At 41.2% G+C, this 23,865-nt stretch overlaps 1 protein-coding gene across 2 annotated transcripts in view; it reads right to left on the bottom strand.

Moving 5' to 3' along the window:
- The window catches only part of Cdk13 (cyclin dependent kinase 13), an 89,427-nt gene extending 67,527 nt beyond the window's left edge, over positions 1-21,900 (bottom strand). For both annotated transcript variants that reach the window (XM_032884506.1, XM_032884507.1), the window contains exon 1: positions 20,463-21,900. In XM_032884506.1, coding sequence (XP_032740397.1) covers positions 20,463-21,676 — 1,214 coding nt within the window. In that variant the 5' untranslated portion in view covers positions 21,677-21,900. The remainder of the gene's footprint in view (positions 1-20,462) is intronic.
- Between the last annotated feature and the right edge of the window lie 1,965 nt (positions 21,901-23,865).

Raw genomic sequence — 23,865 nt, 5'->3', positions numbered from 1 at the left:
ACACCACTGATGCTATTCTTCTGGAATGTAATGTCACCTTGTTAACCCGGTTATCAAGGTACTGCAGATCAGTCTGGTACTAAACTGAGCTTTCCCTACTTTTAAGGTTTGAATGTACTTAGTCCCACAGGTGCATTTGTTCACTACCTGGTGGTACTGTTTGTGAAGGTTATAGAAACTTTAGGAGTAGAAATTTGCTTAAATCAGTCTATCACTAGTGGCAGGCTCTCAGGTTTTATAGCCTGGTCCTCCTATTGTCTTTGTTTCTTATGCATGAACAAAATGACTGGCCAGTCTCAAACCTGCTGCTGCCATGTCTGCCCTGCAACACTGTGTACCCTCTGCAACTGTAAATACACTTCTTCTGCCAAGTTGCTTTTTGTCAAGGTAGTCTATCACCACATCATAAACAAAATTAATATACCTAACAGCTACTAGATTTGACCAATGCTACCCTGTTTTCACTGCCTATGGAGAATATCCCCTATCTGGTTTAATGAATCCTTCCCAATTTTCACACGATAATCCAAGAGTCCTTCCTTCATACAGCCTCACCAATTCCAAGAAAGACACAATAGTGCCTTATCAGCACCCACCTTGTGACCAGATTCATCATTAACTTTTTAGACATTTACCTCATTACCATATCAAATTATAGCTTCTTTGAAGAGCATAATATAATGGAAGACAATTTTATTTTGTCACATTATATTCCATAGCTTAATGTCATTTGGATAGCAGTTCTTAGTCAAATGAATATAACACAATTAACATCGGTGTACAAAATGCACTTCATTTGATTTGCTCTTCCTTCAGCAATGAAAATACATAGAGAGCAAATGGGAAAACTAGGACATCATGCTAAGAGAGTTGTTACACATTCGCCAGAAACTACTGAGAGGAAAAAAAATAAGACAAGAAAGTCACCCTATCCAGAAAGTCTGGCGTCACTTTCCCCTACCAAACTGGACTCTTTCACCTTCATTTACTTAGCTCTTAGCTGGCTTTCTTTCAAAAGTCAGGCTGAAGTTTGTTCTCTGTAATCTGTCCAATTTGCTAAAATCTCAACATTTGCCACTTACCACAAAGCACTCCAGAATCACATTTTTTTTAAAATAACAAAACCCAGAATTTATAATTAAATAAGAGTAAATGTTTTCCCTCCACCATTAGGGATAAGAGAAGGAAGTCTCTTCTTACTACCTTAGCATTATACTGGAGATTCTAGTCATTGTAATTAGGCAAGAAAAAAAGTTAATTAAATCAAGAAGCAAAAAAGCCAGCTATGTCAATTATCAGATGGTATAATCTTGTTTATAGAAAAATCCTAGAATCCACTAAAAATATAGAAACTAATAAAAAAAATGAGTCAACAAAGTTACCCAATATGAAAAATAGTTTTAGTTCTAGGCAGGGCAGTGGTGGCCTACACTTCTAATCCTAGCACTAGTGAGGCAGAGGCAAGCAGATCTCTGAGTTCGAGCCAGCAAGTTCTACACAGCAAGTTCCAGAACAGCCAAGGGCTACACAGACAAACTCTGTCTTCAAACAAACAAAAACCCTCAAAAAAAAAAAAAAAAAGGAAGGAAACGATGTTTTAGTCCTACACATTATCAATGAATATGAATAGTAAGCACAGATAGACAAATAGCTCAAGCTATCTGCCTATGGGCCTATGGAAGAACATAAACTCCAAGTTCAAGGAAATAATCTGCCTCAAAGGAATAAGATAGAGTAACAAGAGGACACTATAGGATACCCTCCTCTTGCTTCCATGTGTGCACACATAGTCACGTACACCCACACAGGTATACACATATGTAACACATACAAATAAAAATAAGAATTTAAAAGTCATGTTTTTAAAAACCTACTAAGATACCCAAAATGGCAGAGAAAGCTCAGGTACAGTTGGCCAGAGTTCACAAGGAATAAACTGGGAAAGCTAAAAACTAGCTATTTGAAAAGTAACTTACTTAGATGGTTGGTGGGAAAAAGTTAGCGCTAGCATTAGCAGGAAAAGCCAGGAAAAAAATAGGAGCAGGACATACTTTCTGAAAGACATCTGCATCTATGGTGGCTTTGCAGCTGACACCCTATACAAACCACATTCTCAGAAAACTCAGAGCAAGTGGTACAGGATTAGTATTTCAGTATTATGAAACAAGACAAACAGAATACTCCAAGACTGGAAAAGAAACTTTAATCAGATCTGTACAGCATTCAATAAGCTGAAACTAACTCAAAGCAACAAGTAGGAATTAGCAAGAACTGCAGAGCGGCAGTGCCAGCATTTGTTTACATCAGAAGCCCAAAACAAATTTTTCACTAGAATAGAACTCTAATTTCTGTAATGAATTCTAAGAGATGTGACCAGATCTCAGACTCTGAACAGCATTAGGGGGGCATGTTGTGGGTGTGGGTGCGCGCACAGAATTACCTGTCAGCAGAGGACTTCCCACCTCCAGGTAAGTGTGGAAAGCAAGAAAGTCCAAAGTGAACATGTAAAAACTGGGTGGAGTACTGAGTGGCTTGTACTGTTGATGGCCACATCAAGGACCCAATGTCTTGCACCCAAAAGAATGACAAGACCTTAACCACAGAATGAGGCTGACAGAAATAGGTAGCATGACTGTTCTATGAACACTGGCCACTGTGTGCAAAACCTAACAAATACTGGTATCTCCTGACTGCAACCTGAAATTGCTCCCATACAGAAAGGTCCCACAAAGACTAGCTGACTTTCCTTCCCACTGCCTGATACATAAACTTGCTAATGTTCTAATGCAAAGCAAGCACTGCTTACTAGATAACAGTGTGTTCTGTGTTCTGTGTTTGTGTGCCTGTCCTTTCTTCATTCCCCCATCTCCTTCATCAAGAACTCAATAAAGACAAAGGCAATAATCATCCCAGACATTTTGCATAGCTGTATCCACCTACCTTGCTCCTTCTCCACACCTATCTTGTTGTCTCTAGTTAATGCCCAATGCCATTGGAGCGCAGGAACTTGACCCTGTTCTGCTGCTGCCCTATACTGCTCCCAACTATTTTCCTTCTGCCTTTTCCTCCCCCAATGAATAGTCTGGTCTGATTTGCAGAGTCTCTGTGCTCAGAACTGCACTATTAGCTGTTCATGGTGGTGTATGCCTTTAATCCTAGTGCTCAGGAAACAGAGACAGGCAGACCTCTGTGAATTTGAGACAAGCCTGCTTTACAAAAACAGTTCCAGGATAGCCAAGGCTGTTACACATAGAAATCCTGTCTCAAAAAAACAAAAGAAAAACAGGACAATTCTATATACCAATGGCATATTAGCATTCCTTCAGACAAACCTCTACCACTTCCTACTACTATAGCTCCCTTATTAGGAACATGTCCCTCTTTTATCTCTATCACCCCAATGCTAATTATTACTCTCCCGTTTCTTATTTCTTTCTATTAATATGCACTGTAACTAATATTAGTTCACTAAGTATTAACAGTATCACTTTGCTCCATAGAATGATTAGCAGTTAAAGAGTGATTACTGTACATTTAACTATTACTCTGTTTTCACAGGGGGTGTACTCTAGATAGTTAATGACAATTATTGCAGAAAGTATTCTTACAGACCCTGGAAGACAGGAAGGAAGGAAATTAATGATCTAACTCCTGGTGCATAAAGCCTAGGATAAAAAGACAAGTAACATGAAAAGTTAACACAACATTTCATCCTAAAGTTATCAACCTCAGAGTAAAGGCCCAGAATGAGAGACTCAGACAAATTCTAGACCAGGAACCCAAAACAATGACAATATGTTCAAAGAAATGAAAGGGCCTACATAATCTCCTGATTTCATTAAGAAGAAGCACAGAAATAAGAGGAGAATGAAATAAGTCAATGAAGGATAAGGAAATGGAATTCATTAGAGAGGCAGGATCAATAAACAAATATCAGACTGAAGTAATGTTAGAAATGACAATTTCAATGTCAAATAAAAAGCACACTGGAAAAGCTAAAGAGAAGGTTCAGGCGTTAAGAGAACCAGAGTTCAACTCCCAACTGTCTGTAACTTCAGTCCCAGGGTATCCAGCATCCACTTCTGACCTCTACAGCACTGCACAGACATAGTGCAAAGCACCCATATACATAAAAATGTTTAATCAAAGGAAAACAGCACAACCACAGCTGTGTCCTAGCAGGTGTCCAAGCTCTGCTTGTCCAAAGCCTAACAATCGCCCCCACCTACCACACCATAGCAGCATTTGGAGTCCAACTCAGAACTCAAGAAGTCCCCCATACACATTTTACCCATCTTCCTGGTAGTCATACTACCCACCACTCTACTGAAAACCACATGAAACCACATGAAGACCAAGAATTACAGGTAAGGAACTTCCAAACCAGTCAAATCCATTTACCAAGATGCCCTGGAACCATAGTGCTCTATGCTCCTAATCCCACATACAGATTCCAGGACTAACCTCCTCTATCTGAGAACAATGGGACATTCTGGGATCTGCTCCTAGCCCCCACAGAGCACTACTCATTTCCACTCTGACCCCAGCCCCTGCTACCCAAAGACTATTTTCAGAATCTAGAGCACATTCCACAACAGAGAATCTTCTAAGACTCCCAGGCTCAGAAGTAGGAACTATCCCTAGCTGAGCCAAGACCACAGACCTGACATGCTATTCAAGCATCAATAGAATGGCTCTGAGAATGAAAAACAAGCACCATTCTGCTGATTCAAAAGAGACACGTTGGGGTAACAGCAAACAAAGATCCAAACACCCACTGAACAAATAAATGTGAGACCAGATGCCCATATCAAAAAACACTACTCCTGATATTAGCCCCATAGCATAATATTCCCCAAGAAAAGCAACCTAGCTTAATGTACAATGACTTCAAAATAGCAATTACAAATATCTTCAAAAAACAACTCAGAAGTAGGTACAAATGCCTAACCTAATGAAAACTGCAACACAAACAGTTGAATAAAATAGTAAAACTAGTTCAAGATTTGAAAATATATTTTTAATCAAATTTTTCTTTCTTGTCATCTTCCAGTTGGAAATATTTATAATGTGCAGGGGGGTACAATGTTTTTGTAGAGTTGAGATGTCCTTTACTTTTTTAGACTGGTGTTCAGAAGTACCAAGCACTAAGACCAAACATCTTCTAGGATTAGAATACTCTCTGCAACTAATTTCCAAAACTAAAGAGACTCTCTAAAGCAAAATTCAATTAAAATAAAAACACATATGAAAAGTTCAGGGAGAAAAACAAAAAGCTCAGAGAAAAGTCTCACCAAAGTATTTTATCATGTGGAAAAGAGAATAATATCAGGTCTTAAAGACAAAACAGAGGAAGTGGGTAACTCCATGAAAAAAAAGAGTTAAATTTTAAAAATAATAAATAACTTTAAATTAAAAAAAAAAACCCTCTGGAACAGAATTAGCAGGAAATCTGGGACATTACAAAGTAACTAAATGTACATAACTATATGTATAGGGAAAAAATTCAAAGGCACAGAAAATATTTTCAACAAAATCACAAAAGAAAATTTCTCCCCCAAAAAGGAAAGAAAAGCCACTAAAGTGCAAAAGATCATCAAATAAAAGTGCAGAACATCAAATAAACAAGACCAGAAATATCAATCCCCATGTCACATAAAACATTAAATGTACAAAACAAAGAATGTATATTGAAGGCTACAAGAGAGGAAAACCAAGCCACATAGAAAGGCAGGTACATAAAAATAACTTTAAAAACCAGAGTTTGAAAGCTAGAAGGTCCTGAACTGATTTCTGTAACCTTTAAAAGACAATACACACCAACACAAACTACTACACCAGGGAAAATTACCACTCACAATCAAAGGAGAAAGAAAAACTTTCCATAAAAAAAAAAAAAAAACAAATTTAAGTAATTTACGTAAACCACATAAATCCACAGTTATACAGTGGATATGTCAGTCTAAAGAAAGGTAAACGATATCCAGAAGAAAACAATATATAATCCTATAACAGCGAACCAAATGAAGTCTAAGAAACACAACTAGATGACAGGAATAAATATTATTCAACAATAATTCTCAGTATTAATTATCTCAATCTCCCAGTAAAAGGACAGGAATAGATTGGATTAGAAATCAGGATCCAGTAACTCGCCAAAATGACGAACACAAAAGGAAGGAGGAAAGGTACTCGGTATATGTTCTCTAGGCCTTTTAGGAAACATGGAGTTGTTCCTTTGGCCACATACATGCGAATCTACAAGGGTGATATTGTAGACATCAAGGGAATGGGCACTGTTCAAAAAGGAATGCCCCATAAATGTTACCATGGCAAAACCAGAAGAGTCTACAATGTCACAAACTAGAAGAGTCTACAATGTCACCCAGCGTGCCCTGGGCATCATTGTAAACAAGCAAGTTAAAGGCAAGATTCTGGCCAAGAAGAACAATGTAGGGATTGAGCATATCAAGCACTCAAAGAGCAGAGACAGCTTCCTGAAGTGGGTGAAGGAGAACGATCAGAGGAAAAAGGAAGCCAAAGAGAAGGGCACCTGGGTTCAGCTGAAGCGCCAGCCTGCGCCAACCAAAGCCCACTTTGTGAGGACTAACAGAAAGAAGCCTGAGCTGCTGGAACCTATTCCATAGAATTCATGGCCTAATGTACACAAAGGAAATAAAGGACCTGGACTGGGGGGGCGCCAGGATCCAGCACTCAAGGCCAGCCTGGTCTATAAAGCAAAACGTTCCAAGTTCAAAGAGTTACACAGAGAAGCCCTATCTCAAAAAATTTAAAAAAAAAAATTTTTAAATAAGGAAGGAAAAAAGAAAACAGGAAACATCTTTTACTGCCTGTAACATAAGTATTTCATCATCAGGGATAGATTCAGGATAAAGGATGGAAAAAGGTGTTCAAGCAAATGGAACTAAGAAAACAAGCAGGCATAGCTAATCTACTCTCTCATAAAATAGACTTCAAATCACAGCTAGTTAAAAGAGATAGGAAAGGGCATTTCATACTCATTAAAGGAAAAATTCACCAAAAGGATAATATAATCCTAAAGAACATACACCAAGCATGTGGGCATCACATTTCGTAAAAGAAAGCACTATAAGATCAAAAACAACAGATTGGCCACAACACAAATGACAGTGAATGACTTCAATAGCCCAATCTCACCAACAGAAAGGTTATCCTGACAAAAATTCTACAGTTAAATGACATCAGAAATCAAACTGAGCTAATGGACATTTATAGAACATTCTGCCAAACACTACAGATACACTTTTTTCTTAGCAGTCCATAGAATTTTCTCCAGAATAGAACACAACTAGAACAACAACAAAAATCAGCCACGACAATATTTAGGAAAATTGAAATAGCATGTTACACTCTACCTGATCACAAAGGAATAAAGCTGGATAACAATAACAACAACAGAAAAGACAATACACAAACTCATAAAAGCTAAACACACCACTGAATGAAAATTCTTTCATGAGGGAAATCAGGAAGATAATTTATGAATGAAAATGCAAACCAAAACCTTTGAGACACAATTACGATGGAGGTAAGAGATCTTGGAGCACTAAGCACCTACATCATGGAGAGATATCACATTTATAATTTAATGTTACACTTGAATGCCTTGGAAAACAAAAACACCAGGGAGGCCAGAAGGGGGTGGGTGGAGTGGGAAGTGGGGAAGTGGGAAGGGGAGGGGAAGATTGAAGGCCTTGGAAAACAAAAATCACCAGGGGCAGAAGGGAATAGAAATCAGGGATAAAATTAACAAAAGAGAAGTGGAGGGGAAAATACAAAGATTCAGTGAGGAGTTCTTTGGTTCTTTGAAAAGATTAACAAAATTGACAACCTTTGGCCAAATGAACCAAAAAGAAAGAAAATACAAATTAATAAAAGCAGAGATGAGAAGAGAAACATTTCAGCAGATGCTGAGGAAATTAATAAAATCATAAAGCCATAATATAAAAATTTATATTCCACTAATCTGAAAAAGCTAAAAGAAATAGATAAAATTTGAGATAACCATAATCTACCAAAAGTAAATCAAGATGAAATGAGCAAAAAGATCCCTCACAACCAGTGAGAAAGAAGCAGTAGTCTCACAACTAAAACCACAAATAAAAGACACCTCAGAACCAGGCTGTATACACAGTTTAGAATTTTACCAGACTGTCAATGAACAATTTATTCCACAAAACAGAAAATGAAGGAATACATCCAAATCCTTTTTATGAAGCCCTGACACCAAAACCAGACAAAGATACCCACCCACCACCCAAAAAAACAATCTCTCTGATGAAACACTAATACAAAAATCCTCATTAAAATACTTGTAAAATGAGTTTAAGAACACACAGAAAAGATTAGACATCATGGTCAAGTTGGCTTCATCTCAGAGATACCATCACAGATCAGCTTTATTCCAGAGATACAAAGATGTGTCAACAACATTTACAGTGTTTAAAAAAAGGTTTACAAAAAAAGGCATAACAATTTTAAATGTGCACTAAATTATCAGTGTAACCCTCATAAAACAAACTCTTCTACACAAAGAGACAAGATTGGAACAGAGACTTTAACATTCACTCTCAATCATGCAGATAAAAACAACAAAAGGACATGCCCAGGGTACCTGGGGGGAAGAGGGGGGAGGAAAAAGGGGGCGCAGGATCAGGTGTGGGAGAAGATGGGAGAGAAGTACAGAGGGTCAAGAAATTGAACAGAAGTGTATAGCAGTGGGAGATGGGGAACTTGAGGGGTAGCCACTAGAAAGTCCCAGACGCCAGAAAAGCAAGTGGCTTCCAGGACCCAACTGGGATGACATTAGCTGAAATATCTAACAAAGGGGAGAGAGAACCTGTAGAAACCATATACAGAGGTTAGGCATGGCCCCTGATTGAGGCATGGGGCTACCCACTCATCTCAAAAACATTAACACAGAATTGCTCCTGTCTAAACGAAATGCAGGGACAAAGAGTGGAGCAGAGACTGAAGGAAAGGCCATCCAGAGACTGCCCCACCTAAGGATCCATCCCATCTGCAGACATCAAACCCAGACACTATTGCTGATGCCAAGAAGTGCTTGCTGACAGGAGCCTGGGTATGGCTGTCCCTGGAGAGGCTTTGCTAGAGCCTGACCAATACAGATTGGGATGCTCATGGGCAAACATCTGAGCACAGGGACACCAATGGAGGAATTAGGGGAAGGACTGAAGAACTGAAGAGGTTTGCAAGCTCTTAGGAAGAATAACAGTATCAACCAAACAGAGCTCCCAGGGACTAAACCACCAACCATGGAGAGACCCTAGGCTCCAGCTGCATATGTAGCAAAGGATTGCCTTATCTAGAATCAATGGGAGGGGAGGACCTTGGTCTGGTGGAGATTCCCCCACATAGGGGAATGCTAGGGCAGTGAGGCAGGAGTGGGTGGGAGGGTAGGTGGGTGGAAGAGCTCCCTCAAACAAGCAGGGGGGAGAGAGATGGGATAGAGGGTTTACAGAGGGGAAACCAGGAAGGGGGATAACATTTGAAATGTAAATAAATAAAACAACCAATAAAAGAAAGGACATACCCTTGTATCCCTTACAAGGGACCCTTGAAATTTTGCCTCACAATCTTTGGGATCAGAGGTGTGGCACACTATGCCCAGTAATAATATACTTCCAAATAGCAATGAGTCATTGAAGAAATCAGGAAGGTAATTTTAAAACAAAAGTACAAGTTTTCAGAACCATTGTAATAAAACAAACACAGTTCTAAGAACAAAATTTATAGATGAGTGCTCACATTAAAAAATCTGGATTAAATAAATATCAAATAATTCACTTTATGATCTTCAAAATCAAAAAAGCCGAATCTAAAATTCGCAGAAGAATGAATACAGATCATGGCAGAAATGTATGAGATAGGGATTAAAGCAAAGTATGGAGAACTAATAAAACCTAGGCTAAAAAAAAAAAAAAAAAAAAAAAAAAAAAAAAAAAAAAAAAAAAACCTAGGCTAAGTGTCGGGTGCTCACCTTTAATCCCAGTGTGTAGGAGTTGGGTCATCTTTGGTAAAGTTCAAGGCCAGCCTAGACTATATGAGACCTTGTCCCAAACACAAGAAATTAACATTAAAAAAATTAAGAAAGAAATCAATGAAACAAAGAACTGGTTCTTTGAAAAGACAACAGCCTGGAGAGATGGCTCTGTAGGTACCAGTACCTGCTGCTCAACCATGAAGCCCTGAGTTCAGATTCCCATCTATAACCCCAGTAGGATCTCTGGGGATAAAAATTCAGGCAGGCAGGCAGGCAGGCAGGCAGGCAGACAAAAAGGCACTGTTTATTATGACAAGTGAGGTGATAAAAATGAGAAAATATTTAAGTATGTCTGAGAGCAGCTAATGAATTAAAAGACCTATAGTAAGTGTAGAGCCAGGCATCCTAGAAGAGGGTCGTAATTCTGAACCCAGGAAGCTGAGACACAGTACTGAATCTCCAGCTAGCTCGACTACCCAGTGAAATCCAGTCTCAAAACCAAACCACAGTCAATCCTTGCTTTAAAATGAGAAAAAGAACTTAGAGATACCTCTTTAAAAAAAGACATTCAAATGTCCAAGAACTATGCTCATTTTCACAATCCCTCAAAGAAATGTAAATAAAACCACACTGACATGTGGACATAATGTTATTGTGCACTATGTGAAGATTCAAATGCTGGTTTTTGTCTCCCCTATATCTGGTTGCAATCCTTATTCAGAGAAATCTCCTGTCTCAATTTTGTGTAAACATCAGATCCCCACTTGTTCCCTTATGTGTCAATAAAGAGATTAACAGCCAATGAATGAGCAGGAGAGAGAATAGGACTGAACTTCCTGCCAGCCAGGGGAGGGAGTCAAAGAGAAAAGAGAGGACTACTGGAGCAGAGAAAGCCATAAAATCCAAGTTATCTAGGGGATTTTGGCTGGGAGGTAGCCAGACTAGTTTAGAGGATTAGAATGGAGTAACTGCTCAATACTGTTGTGCCTAAAAGCTCGTTGCAGTATCAACTACTTAAGAGTTAGCTGGGTAAAACGAAAACTGTAACGCACTTATTAAAAAACCACTAACACCGACATACAGCTGTTTTTGACTACTTTGTGGGTTATTTCTTCCACCCTTCTCTACCCTTTTTCTTCCAACCTTTAAATCCCCCAACACAAGATAAGAGAAAAAAGAATAGAGAGGAAAGGAAAGAGATCCTGAATACAGTCAGACCAAGCTACCCTCAAACTCACAGAAACCAGCCAGCCTCTGCCTCCCTCCCAAATGCTGGGATTAATGGCATGTATCACCATCATCCAGCATTAATCATTATAGTGAAAAAGTTCATAGCCCAGATGTTCATTAATTAACAGTAAAATGTAGGCTTCTCTGCATAGCAGAGTATTAGTTGAAACATTACATAACACTTTATTCCATTTTATGTTCAACTAATACATTTAAAAAGACTAGCATTTCACACATTTGCTGTAACAAGTTCTAATCTACTAAGCCTAAACTGTCTTCATGTTTCACTGAACTATGACCTGAGTTTTTTTTATTAATCATTTTATACATTTACATTTCAAATGATATCTCCCTTCCTAGTTACCTCTCCACTAACCTCCCACCCTATTCCCCTTCTCCCCCCCTCCCCTTTACCTCCGTGAGGATGCTCCTCTACCCATTCACCCACTCCCACCTTACCCCTCTAGCATCCCCCTATGCTAAGACATAAAGCCACCCTCCCCTCTCACCAATGTCAGATAAAGAAAGTTGGTCTGAATAGAGAACTGTATCTAATTTGCATTAAGGTGCACCCGAGAATCTAATTAGAATTAGATTAGATTAGTTTAGAATACAATATATAATATATATTAGATTTCCAGATCATTTTAGACTTTTTAACATTAACATATTTAAAGAACTGCTGGTTGGTGTTGAACATTTTCTTGTCTAAATCAGGTTAATATCATTTTCTGGGTCACATACTGTGCTAGATGTTGAGAAATACTACCTTAAAACAATACCTCACTGGATATAAAATCAAGTGACTGAAAGAAAAAAACAAAATGAGAAATCCTCAAACTATGGAAGCCATGTGTAGGCAGTTTAAAATACTGACAAAGAAATAATATTGATTTAGGATTCTAAAATCAGGAGCAATATCTTTCAAAATAGAAACTTTGAAATATACAAACTAGCAGACTGCATTCTAAGAACTCTAGCACACTGGCCAGGGGAAATTCAACAAGTTAAACCTATACAAAGAAATGAAAAGCACTTGAAAAGGTAGGTATATAAGTAATATGACCCCAGATTTTAAAATTCTGTGTCTATAGCTAAGACGCATGTGTCATACATGTCTAAAAACAAATCTACTAAGAATATGCAAAGAGGAAGGTGCTGCTGGAATTTCCAACCCCAATAAACCCTTATAAAAAACACACACAATCCAGTTATTATAATTATTAGCTATATGTCTAGACTGAGCAGAACTAACACTATACTAAATTTATTCCCCAGCTACAAGACCCTAGTTAACTCGAAATTTCTCCTGGTCCATCACAGCTTTTCCTCCTCCTACTCTCTTCAGTCCTCTCTCCTTCCCCTCTGGTACTCTTCTGCCTTTCTACCTGCACCCACCTCAAAACTCCACTGCCCAATCACAGGTTCTAGCCTTTATTGACCAATTAAAATGGGGAGGAAGTCCACAGAAGATCACCTGAGTATGGGATAGGACACTCATCAGCCGCAGCCACTCTTGAGGAAGCAGAATTAACATCAGAATACAAACAACATCTGTACAACCCACAACTGGAAGTTATGCTTGTGAAATACCATTATACATTATAAAGATGAACTTTAGAACCAAGAAGAAAATCTTTTTCACTTCGAGGTTAGACAAAGTTTTTTTTATTACCCAATTTTACAAATCATAAAAGTTAAACTGCTACTTGGACTTTATAAAAATGGTAAGCTTTTGCTTTCTGAAATTACTGTTAAAGAAAGTAAAGACAAGACACTGCATTGTCTTGCAAAACAGTAAGCTCAAACAGAGACAAAAAGGTTTGAAAAAAATAAGGACATGCTGTCATCTATAATAAAGTGGATGAATCTAGAAAAAGATTAAAGTGAAATAAGCTGTGTACAGAAAAATAAATGCCCTATGACTTCAGTGTTGCATAAAATTTAAGAGACAAGCCTGACTTTATTACTCTACCAAATATTTAAGAGTGTCTATAAAGAGAGTGAGATGGTGTTTAACAGAGGTCTGAGGAAAACATACAGGGAAAGGAGAAATGCTGATCTAAGTGTACAACATGTCAGTTAAAAAACATAAGATTTAGTGATTATATAAAACGATAACTACATAGTAGTGCAGTAGATATTTCAAAATTGCTAAGGAGAGGTTTCACATAAGAATGGTGATGCACACACGGATGGAATCCCAGGGAGTCAGAAAGGTCAAGAAAGTGGGAAAGCACTGGGGATGATTGAGGTCTGAGTAACACACACACACACACACACACACACACACACACACACACACACACACACACACACACCACTATGTGAGGCGATTTTGAAAGTATCTAGAAGCTCACATTGTGTCTCACAAATGCACACAATCACTACTTATTGATTAAAAATAAAATGTAGCCTTGTATAATCAACAGTACACACCTGTAATCCCACCAACTGAGGAGACTAGAGCAGGTAGACTGTCATGAGTTGGGGCCTAGCCTAGGCTACCCAGCTAGTACTACAACAGCTAGTGAACACAGCAATGCCTTGTCTCAAAAAACAAAAACAAACAAAAACCAAAACCACCCACTAGGGGTAAGATGGCTCAGCAGATCAAGGTGTTTGCCATCAAGCCTGACTACCTCAGTTTAATTCCCTGAACCCACAGGACAAAAGAAGAAAAACCAATTCATTCAAGTTGTTCCCTCAACTTCACAAGCATGCACTCACTGGCACATGCACTCGTGAACAAACATACACACACCCAGATAATGAATAGAAATGAACTTAACAACAAGAAGGAACACTCATCACAATGTCAAAATGGACGATTCATGTATTATAGACTTAGGCAAGGGCTGTACTGAGTCACATGATTGATTACCTACCCTTTAGGTAATCAGATTTAAGGACACTTACAGTGACTGAAGAGATAGCTCAGTGGTTAAGAGCACTTGCTGCTTTTGCAGCAAACCTTGGTTTGATTCTTAGCACCCACATGATCGCTCACAACAACCTATAACTCCAATTCTGAGGACTCCAATACTCTTTTCTGGTTCCTTGAGTAATACACATTCATGGGTGAACATACTATATATGCAGGCATGTCATACATACACATAAAAATAAATAAATCTTAAAAGAACACTTTCAATTTCATACACTTTTCTGTACTAACTTAAAAATTCTACTATAAGCTTCTATTGTCTTATAAATAGATAAAAACTAGAGAGCAGTATGGGGGGTGGGAGAAATTATTCCCAAAGAGGTAAAAGAATTTACTCTTAGATACTATGTTAAGTATCAAAGCAACCCAGTGAAAGTAGCCCTGTATAACTGAAGACAGAGCAGAAGACTGCAGAGGAAAGTAAGTCTACTGTAATTTTTCAGTTCCTTTCAATACCTTTTTCATGTAAATTCCCTATTTTACTAACATACTATTCTCTAATATACATCCACAGCATTGAGTCTCCCCACAATTTAAAGGTTTTTCTGTTTTATTTTGTGTGTTTGTTTTTTAATATTAATGGCTGGTTTATTGGGAGGCTGCTCTCTGCCACAAGGACCAAGACCAGGAAAGTCACCATGGAGAAGGGGAAGGGTGGGGAAGGGAAAAAGAAAGAGCATGTTCTCGAAGAGGGAAGAGGAAGAGGAAGAGGAGAATTATTGAAAGGTTTTAATTCCATTGTCTTAAAGAAGTAATATTTCTGATTCCAGCTTAGTACTTTTGCTTCCAGCATCAACTTCAAAGCTTATTAATAATTTCCATATAAGATAAAGCTAACACAAAACAAAAATAACAATAACCACCACTATCAATAAAAGGAAAAGAAAGTGACATGGGGGGAGGGGATACCAACCAGGGGAAGAAGTTGGGATTGCCTTATATAATATTAAACAACATTCACTTTCAATTGATTTTTTTTTTTCAGGAATAACTGTATTTTAAGGTTTCAAATAAAATAAAAAAGTCTACTCAGAAACTTCCTACCATAACGAGTGATCTTAATTCACCAAGAAAAGCAAATTATTTTTCCTGGTCAGTACAAGATACAGCAAATAAAAGCATCTCATAGGTCTGCATTTATTTTATTTATATTAGAGTGAATGAGCACTCCCTATAAATCACAATAACTTCCACAATCCTAGAAAATATGTAAATTAAAATGGCTAGCAAGTTTCATGGTGGTACCTGTACAAATTGGTTTTCTTTACTCTGTGAAAGACAAAGGGAGGAGGGATCTTAAGGAGTTAAACCACTACTAGCAAATACATTTTGTAAAGTCGTCCTTTAGCTTACCTTTTGTTAATAAGGACTAACTAGTTAGTCTGCCATTAACCAAGGTAGAATCTACAACTAAAATAAAACCAAAGTGCTGTAAGGAGCACAGAGAAAAATGAACATCCAGATGAACAATCAAGATGTTAAGATCTGATATACAGTTTGTGAATGCAAGGAAAGCAGCAAATATGGACAAAAGTTTGTCAGTGTCTCTTCTACCATTTCAAGCTCAGAGAATAGTTATCAGAGAAATACAGAAAAATAAAAGTGTTTGAAAAATTAAGGGTCGTGACGGAATGGGGTTAGATCATTAAAGACATTAAGGCACAATGTATCACAATGTTTATATCCAACCTTACAAAAGAGACAGTATTTAACTATGCAGTAAGAAAACTTCCCAAATAAACCATGGACCAGAATGGGTAGGAGGAAACAGTTACAGTAGCTGACTCCTTTAATGCTAGTGTTCCAGAGGCGGGAGGGAGGACTACCCTGAGTACAAGGCCAGACATGGCTACTGAGTGAGACCCTATTTCAAGAAACTGAACAGGAGTAGCAGGAGAGAACTAATAGGAAGTCCAACCAATTAATAATGACAGGCTACATGAGAGTACAAAACTGGAAAAGTGCTAAGCTTAATGGCACATGCCCTTAGTCCAGGCAATCAGAAGACAGTAGCAGATCTCAGTGAGTTGGAGGACAGCCTGGTCTACAAATGGAGTTCCAGGAAAGCTAGGATTGTTACACAGAGAAACCCTGTCTTAGAAAAACAAAACAGTACAAAAATAAAAAAATAATAAATAATGGAAAGGCAGATCTAAATACTAGAGTTAAGAGGAAAGAAGTTAAAGAGAACAAAACACAGGAAAATGTACAAACTGACCTGAAAATAGAGCAAGACACAGGACCATGTTCTTAGATTCAAAGAAAGGACCATCGCTTTTGGAAACTAAACTGTTCGCCCTAAGTTTCACTCTCTTCTGTTTCTACACTTATTCTGTATCTTAAATTTGTGATATTTTTTCTATGAAGAACATATCAAACCAGACACATTTTTCTAACAAGTTTAAAAAAACCTCAAGTATTCTAGTTTCACATTATTTTGAACAGCAGTTGTGAGAATGAAATTATCATAACCAGGTACACCACATAACAGGCTAGTAAACACTAGTGACTTCGGTTATCTCTATCTGAGGTCCTATAATTGGATTCTCGGTGTCTTGGTATTACTCAATAGCAGAGTCTTCTGCCGAACCTTGATGTAATAGAGCCTATACAGATGAAAGACAAAACCAGCTATATACAGTTCATCCTACTGATGGAAATTCATCTGACTCAGTAACTTCAGGTCAAACCTCTTGCAGCAGATAAGTCATCAGTAAGTAATAATGTACAAATTGAGACTGGAGGAAACCAGTAGTGGCATGCTTATCTAACAAGCCAGAGGACCTGAATTCAGTCCAAGCCCCACCAAAAAGAATAGTAAATAAATAAGTAAGCAAATAAAAATTATGATCCAAGCTGAATGCATTGTTAGAAACAATTATATTTTCAAACATGGTCTTAATGAGGGCCAAGCTAACCCAGAACTAATCCTGAGTATTGATTATAATGAGGTCAAACCAATCTGCCTAGAAAAATTCTTTAAAAAGGCACTTTTTGCTCTTTGTGGAAGGACCCATATTCAATTCCTAATACCCATAAGGCAGCTCACAACTGTTTGTAACTCTGGGCAGAATATCTGATACCTTCTTCTGACCCTCTAACTCCAGCAGGTGGCCAGCAAGTGGTACAGAAGCAAAACACTTATAAAATAAATTTTTAACAAGCTGACACTTAAGTACCCTTAAAAGGTTGGTTTGTCTTTGATTTTTGTTTGTTTGTTTGTTTGTTTTCACAAAACAGGTCAGTACAAGAGCTACCATGAGTATTAACTGTGGTTGAATATAGCACAATATTAAAGATCTTCAAGTCAGTTCAGCATTTGAATCCAAACTGACCTTGATGCAAAGCACTTAAGTCTTTGAAGCAGTAGCTTCATATTCTATCAGCAAATCACTCAAGTTCTGGGGGTATTTCCTAATCCATCAGTGGGAACTATCACAAAAATTTTCTGGTGTATATGTTATATATGTTCTGTTATCTATGCTATATATGGTGCTACATGTAATATATGTTATGTTATATGTGTATTAATGCCACACAGAATACTACACTCAGCACTCTTCTATTTCCTTGAATCAACACACCTCACATTTTTTACATATGCTTATCAGGAAGATAAGAATTTACACATCTCAACAATCAAATGGTGAAGAAAAATACAGTAGCAGCTGTGACACCTTCAGTGCAGCAGCTCAAGGGGCAGAGGCAGATGATCTGAGTTGGAGGCCAGCCTGCACAACAGAACACAGGACAGAACCTATCTAGGAAAAACATAAAAGAGAAAAATACAGGGAACAGCTTATGAGGAAGCATTAAGCCAAGAAGACTGATGGAGGCACAAATGTAGGCAAAGAACAGTTGGTTTTAAGGTAGGCCCTAGAACAGAGAACTTAATTAGTTATGCCTGGGCTGTGATTTCAATACTACTTTAAGTATGGGTACACTTCCTTTAAAAAAAATCTACATGGGCAATTCATCAGTATGCAAGCTTGGAAAATGCCATATTGAAGTTTCTTATATGAATTATTTATTCAAATGAAGCAGGTAATACAGATTCACAGTGACAGATTCTATGTCCAGTCAACTCTACCATCCCCTCACTTACCTATTCAATGATTAGAGTGTATAAGCACCCAAGTGCAGGACTGAGCACTAGGAATTCAATGATGGGCATGACAGGCCAGATGCTACTGTGGCGCTTACAATCTCATCTATTCATTAAAGAGCCAGTCATCTGACTCTACTACAAAAACTAGAAACAAAGAAAACTTGTTGCAGTAAGCTGGACAGCGGTATGTACACTTGCTACATTTCTAAATCTTGTTTTCCAAATAACTATTTAGTCTTCAGTTCTGGGCCTCACATTTTAAGCAGGATATTTGACAAGCAACACAATGCAATCAAACAAACCAAACAAAAACAAAATGAAAACCCGAAGACCGTATCTCATAATTAAAAAAAAAACAAAAACAAGCTTTTGGAAACATGACAGCTATCTTCCATGTTTTAAAGAACTAGTACGCATATTTGTTCTGTACATTCCAAAGCACTATATGAGGAGCAAACACCCATAGATGTAGATTATTATTTCCATATGAAGACTTTTAACAATTCAAACTACTCACAATTAAACCACTTTAGATTTCTTTAGGGATGTATACTTTATAAAAGGCAAATTTTTCATTTATTCCTTGAAATAATAAAGACAAGTATTAAAAATTACAGTTTAGAAAACTAAGTCGTCAATGGTTTTGCTAAGAAGCCTAACAAATCATGCAAGAAAGAAAACTGGGCAAACTGTCTGAACTCAAGTCCAACACAGACTGCACAAACAATGTGTTCCCACCTACTGTGTAGTCAGCCGTGGACCACATGGCCTGCTGTCAGAAATGTTGACCAATATTACTGAAAAGCTTCTTCCAAAAGTGAACCCTTTGGAAGTCCAGCTGGTCAAAACACACACCAGGAAAACTCTCCAGTGAGTGAACTTTCTATATGCTAGCTCTATGAGGACTGTAACTTGGTCTTTCTTCACTGCTGCTTTGCCCTGCCTAAACTATCACTGACATATAATATGTGCTTTCAGATATTTGCTTAAGCATGCACAGTCCTAATCACACAAACTCACTATATAGTACACCACCGACCTGAAACAAAAAGAAACTTTGCTAAACCTTCCCAAATCTAAAAACACTCATCGTTAAAATTGCAATCACACACTTAAATGGCTATATAAAGTTATGAAACAATCTAGTCAATCCTAGGGGGCTAGTTTACCAAACCCTAAACCATAAAGTCTAGAAAGCCCAGTTATGTTAGGTAATGTAAGAAGCTACAAGACCCAGAAAAAAAGTACTCAATAAAGTACTCAAAAGTCACTTTTAATTCACTCTACATAATAGATATGTATCAATATACACATTTTTGAGACTATTATTTTATCAATGGCTTACTCCAATTTCAAATTATATTATCCCTGCAAAAATTTCTGAACAAGTTCATTAGGATTACTATTCCTTAAAAGACCTAACTTTACAGTGAGCATTTTTCAGATTTATAGTGGTCTGAGAATGCACTAAACCATTCTCTTGGTTACACTGCACCATTATATCCACTTACATATTGGCAACTGGGTACTGAACGTAACTGTCATTTTTCCCCTCCTTTTTAAAACCATGATTTTGAAAGATCAGATAAAAAAACCTACCCAAGAATCTCTCTTGTATATAATATCTTTTCTTCAAACTCTATTTCTATCAACACTACTTAAAATGTATTTCCGATATTAAAATAAACTTCACAAAAGCTGATTTTCCTATCCCCGTATTAATGAAACAACTGCAATCCTCATCTAACTCTGACATCACCTGATGGATTGCTCTTTAAAATTTAAGTCCCTGTATTGCAGTCCATTAATAAAGCACCAACAAAGGAACCTTTTCTCCATAAACAGGTACTAAGCCAAATTAAGCCAAACTAGCAATGCTGGAAGAGCAGAGTATTTTGCACAAACCTGCTAATATTTAAAAGCAACAAGTTAAAAACTTTGAACTCTTAGAAACCCTCCGGCTCCAGCTGGTCGCTTGGTCCCTCCCACCCCAACAGGTGCGCACAGCACTACCCTCCCCGCTAGAAACCCTTCCTCTGGCCCTGAGCTCTGGTCTGGGAAGTGGACCGAGCAGACCAGAGGCGCCTCACTCCACTTTCCCTGCCTCCTATGGGTAGGGGAGCTGGACTCACCTGAGTACTGGACTGTAGGGACTGCGCGAGCGCCGCCAGCTGCTGCTGCTGTACGGGCTGGGGGATACGTCGCCGCCCCTCTCGTAGGAGCTGTGGCGGCTGTAGCTGGGCGAGCGGCGCCGGCTGTAGGGGCTCGGGGAGCGCGGCAACCGCCGGGAATAGGGACTGCTGCCACCTCCCGCCGGGCTGGGGGACTTGCGGCTCCGGAGGCTCTGCGAGGCCCTGTGGGACACCGGGCTTTCGTCCCGGCCTCCCAGCGGGCTCAGGGACCGCTGCCGCCGCCTGTAGGCCTTCGGTTCGCTCTTGTCCTCCCGGTAGGCCTTGGGCGGCTCCTTGTAGGCCGAGGGCGGCTCCTTGGACGACTTAGTCCGGCTGCGATGGGCCTTGAGGTCCCGATCCTTGCGGCTGCTACTACTGCTGGACGTAGCCGATGCACTTTTGCGGCGGCCGCCACTGCTGCTGCTACTGCCGCTCTTGGCGGCCTCGGCCCGCTCCTCGCCGCTGTGTCCGTGGCGGCTGCGGGCCTTTGAGGCCTCGCTGCCACTGCGCGTCCCGTCCCGCCGCCGGTGCTCGCGATGGCGCTCCTTACTGCGACCGCTGCTGCTGCGGCGGTCCCGGCGCGGCCTGCGCTCCGACCCCTCCGCGCGCCGCTGCGTGCCGGAGGAGGAGGCCGGACTCCCGCCGTTGCCCCCCGTTCCCCCGGCAGCCGTCGCCGCCGTTGCCGCGCTGGCGCCCCCCAGCAGCAGCCCCTGCTCGGACTGGGAGCTTACATCCTCATACTCCACCAGCGGGGTCACACCCCCGCCGCTACTGGCACCGCCACCGCCGTCCTGCTGCGGCTGGGGCAGCGAGAAGACCCGGCGCTTCTCCGCCTCCTGCCCGGCGCGGGGCCCGCGGCGCCGCTTCTGCCGCCCTCCGGGGCGCCTCTTGCCTCTCGCCAGCCGCTTGACCTCCAAAGGAGGGCCCGGGCTGAAGCAGGAGGAGGAGGCCGCGGCGGCGGCGGCTGCGGCGGCGGCCGCGCCGGGGGCAGCCAGGAAGAGCAGAGGCGGCGGGGGCGGCGGCGGTTGCAGGAGCTGCGGCTGCAGGAGCGGCAACAGCAGCGGCGGCTGCTGAGGGGACAGGAATCGCCTCCGCTTGCGGCGCTCCTCCAACTTCTTCTCGGCCCAGCTCAGGCCCCCGCCTCCCCCCAGCGCCGTGTCCGAGCTGCTCGGCATCGCCTAGAGCCCGCCGCAGAGTGCGGCGCGGGTGCGGCCTCCTCCGGGGTCAGACCCTGGCCATGTCCCCCGCCGGGAAGGGGGACGGCAGCCGCGGCGGAGGGGTAGCGAGCAGCAGGGCCGGCCGGGAGTCGCGCCACGATAATCCGGGTCGGGACGCGCGTCCCCGTTTCTAGTCGCCGTGTGTGCGCAGAGGCCTCAGGGCCTGGTGCGGGAGGATCCTGTCCTCGGCAGAAAGCCGGCCGCACCCGGCGGCGGCGGCGGCGGCCTCGGGCTCCGGCGGCGCAACGCGGAAGTGCCACCGCGGGCCGCGCTTCACTCCATCGTCCTGACGTCGGGGGCGAGCTCGCGGGAGGGCAGTGGGCGCGACCACAGCACGCCTCCGTCGCCGGCCACTGCGCGTCCACGTCGTCTTGTGGCGGCGGCGACACCCCGCGGCGCTCGGACAGGCCTGGGCCTTGCGCCCCGAGGGCACTGCGCGCAGCTTCCGGAGCGGGGGCGCGGCTCGCTGTCCTCCGCCCCTCCACGCGGGCTCCGCGCGCGCCGCTCGCCCCTCCCTTCACTCCGCGTTCTCCCTGCGGGAGGGCGACGCGACTGGCTGGCGGAGCCCTCACCGCGCACCACCCACTCGCCGCGTTCCTTAAGCCTGTCCCCTAAACCAAACGCTATGCCGGCGGCGCGCACGCTCGTCACGTTCGGGAACGCAGACGGAGAGTGGTGGCACCGTCGAGGGCGGTGCTGCGTGCTCGCTCCCGCCAGAACCCTGGCTGTCACCGGAAGTGACGGAGAGGAGTCATTCCACTTCCGGCAGAGGTGGGACGCTGAAGCGGGGTTAAAGAAAGGAGAGGAGGCGTGGGCTGCGCTGTGCTGTTGCTGGAGGCGCTCCCTGTGGCGCCAGTTATGGCGCTTGTTGCTTACCTCCAGTTAAAGGTCACGGCAGGACCGGGGCGAATCTTAACGACTACCCTTACTCCAGCCAAGGGATTGGAACATCTGTGAGAGGAGACGAGACTCTCCGCAGAGGGCGAAGCTGATGTTAGCCTGACTAGTCTCACGAACCCCCAAGTTCAAGGACCCATCGGAACCTAAAAATATACTTGGTGTTTATAGCTTCGAGCTTCCGCAACACTGAAATTCCCTTTTAAAAAGCCTTAAACCAATCTGGAGAATAGATCAAATATCAAGGAGGACTACTGAAAAATCACAGGAACCCTAAACATCTTGTAGTAACGGAGGCTGCCCTCTATATTTTCACCTATAATAATATCTACACCTATGAGCTGTCAGCTACATAATGCCTTCACGTTGCATCTCTTGCCTTAAGATTGCCCTTCAGTTAGAGGCTAGGCAACAGGGTAATTAGATTAAAATCTAAATGGCTTATTGGTCATTAATACTGAAAAGAGGCTAAACAAAGTGCACAAAGTGGGTACATGTAATTACCCCCTTAACAAATTTATTAGTTCAAGTCATCAGCTGGTTTGTAGTTCTTAGTAATCAGGTTGACCTCAAGCATCATTGTATCACAAACTAATGGAAGCTCAGACTTCGAAGTTTACAAAAGATAGTTGCTAGGAGATAAAGGAATATGTTTGAATAGCTACTTCTGACAATGACAGGCCTGAGTGGATCACCCAATGGGATCTTCTTCACACACCAAAGGAAAGATACCGGGAAACTAAATTTCAGAAGTATGTCGCCTAAAGCAGATTTCTTCCTGACACTATTGTTAACTCGCACTTCTGTAGCTTACTAAAGATTTCTTAGAGAGGGGCGTTTCAGAAAAATAAGATCAACCCACCCCCATGCTGCTTTTTAAAGCCAGATGCAATGATATATGTCTATTCCCAATACAGTGGAGGCTGAAACAGGACAAGGATGATGGTGAGTTCTGGCCTATCTGAGCTCTATATAATAACACCCTCCACCCCCATCCCACCTCACCAAGAAAAAAGATAGATAAACCTGGAAGAGAACAGAAGAGGCAAGGTGATGTATGTATAATAGTTCCTCTACCACAAGCTACTACACTCGAGAATGTCATCTGTTCTTGCCCCTACAAAGAAAACTTGGTTCATAGTAAATGTATGGTACCTGGTCTAGACTGCAAGTAGATAGCTTCAGAAAATATTTTAAGATTTTGCCACCCATGTCTCCTCAATAATTCTGTCTTTTTGAAATAGGTACAT

The sequence above is a fragment of the Rattus rattus genome, chromosome 14 (assembly GCF_011064425.1).
Source record: "Rattus rattus isolate New Zealand chromosome 14, Rrattus_CSIRO_v1, whole genome shotgun sequence".
NCBI lineage: Eukaryota > Metazoa > Chordata > Mammalia > Rodentia > Muridae > Rattus > Rattus rattus.
Note: the sequence above shows the minus strand (reverse complement) of the source record. Positions and strands in the feature narration are given on the sequence as shown.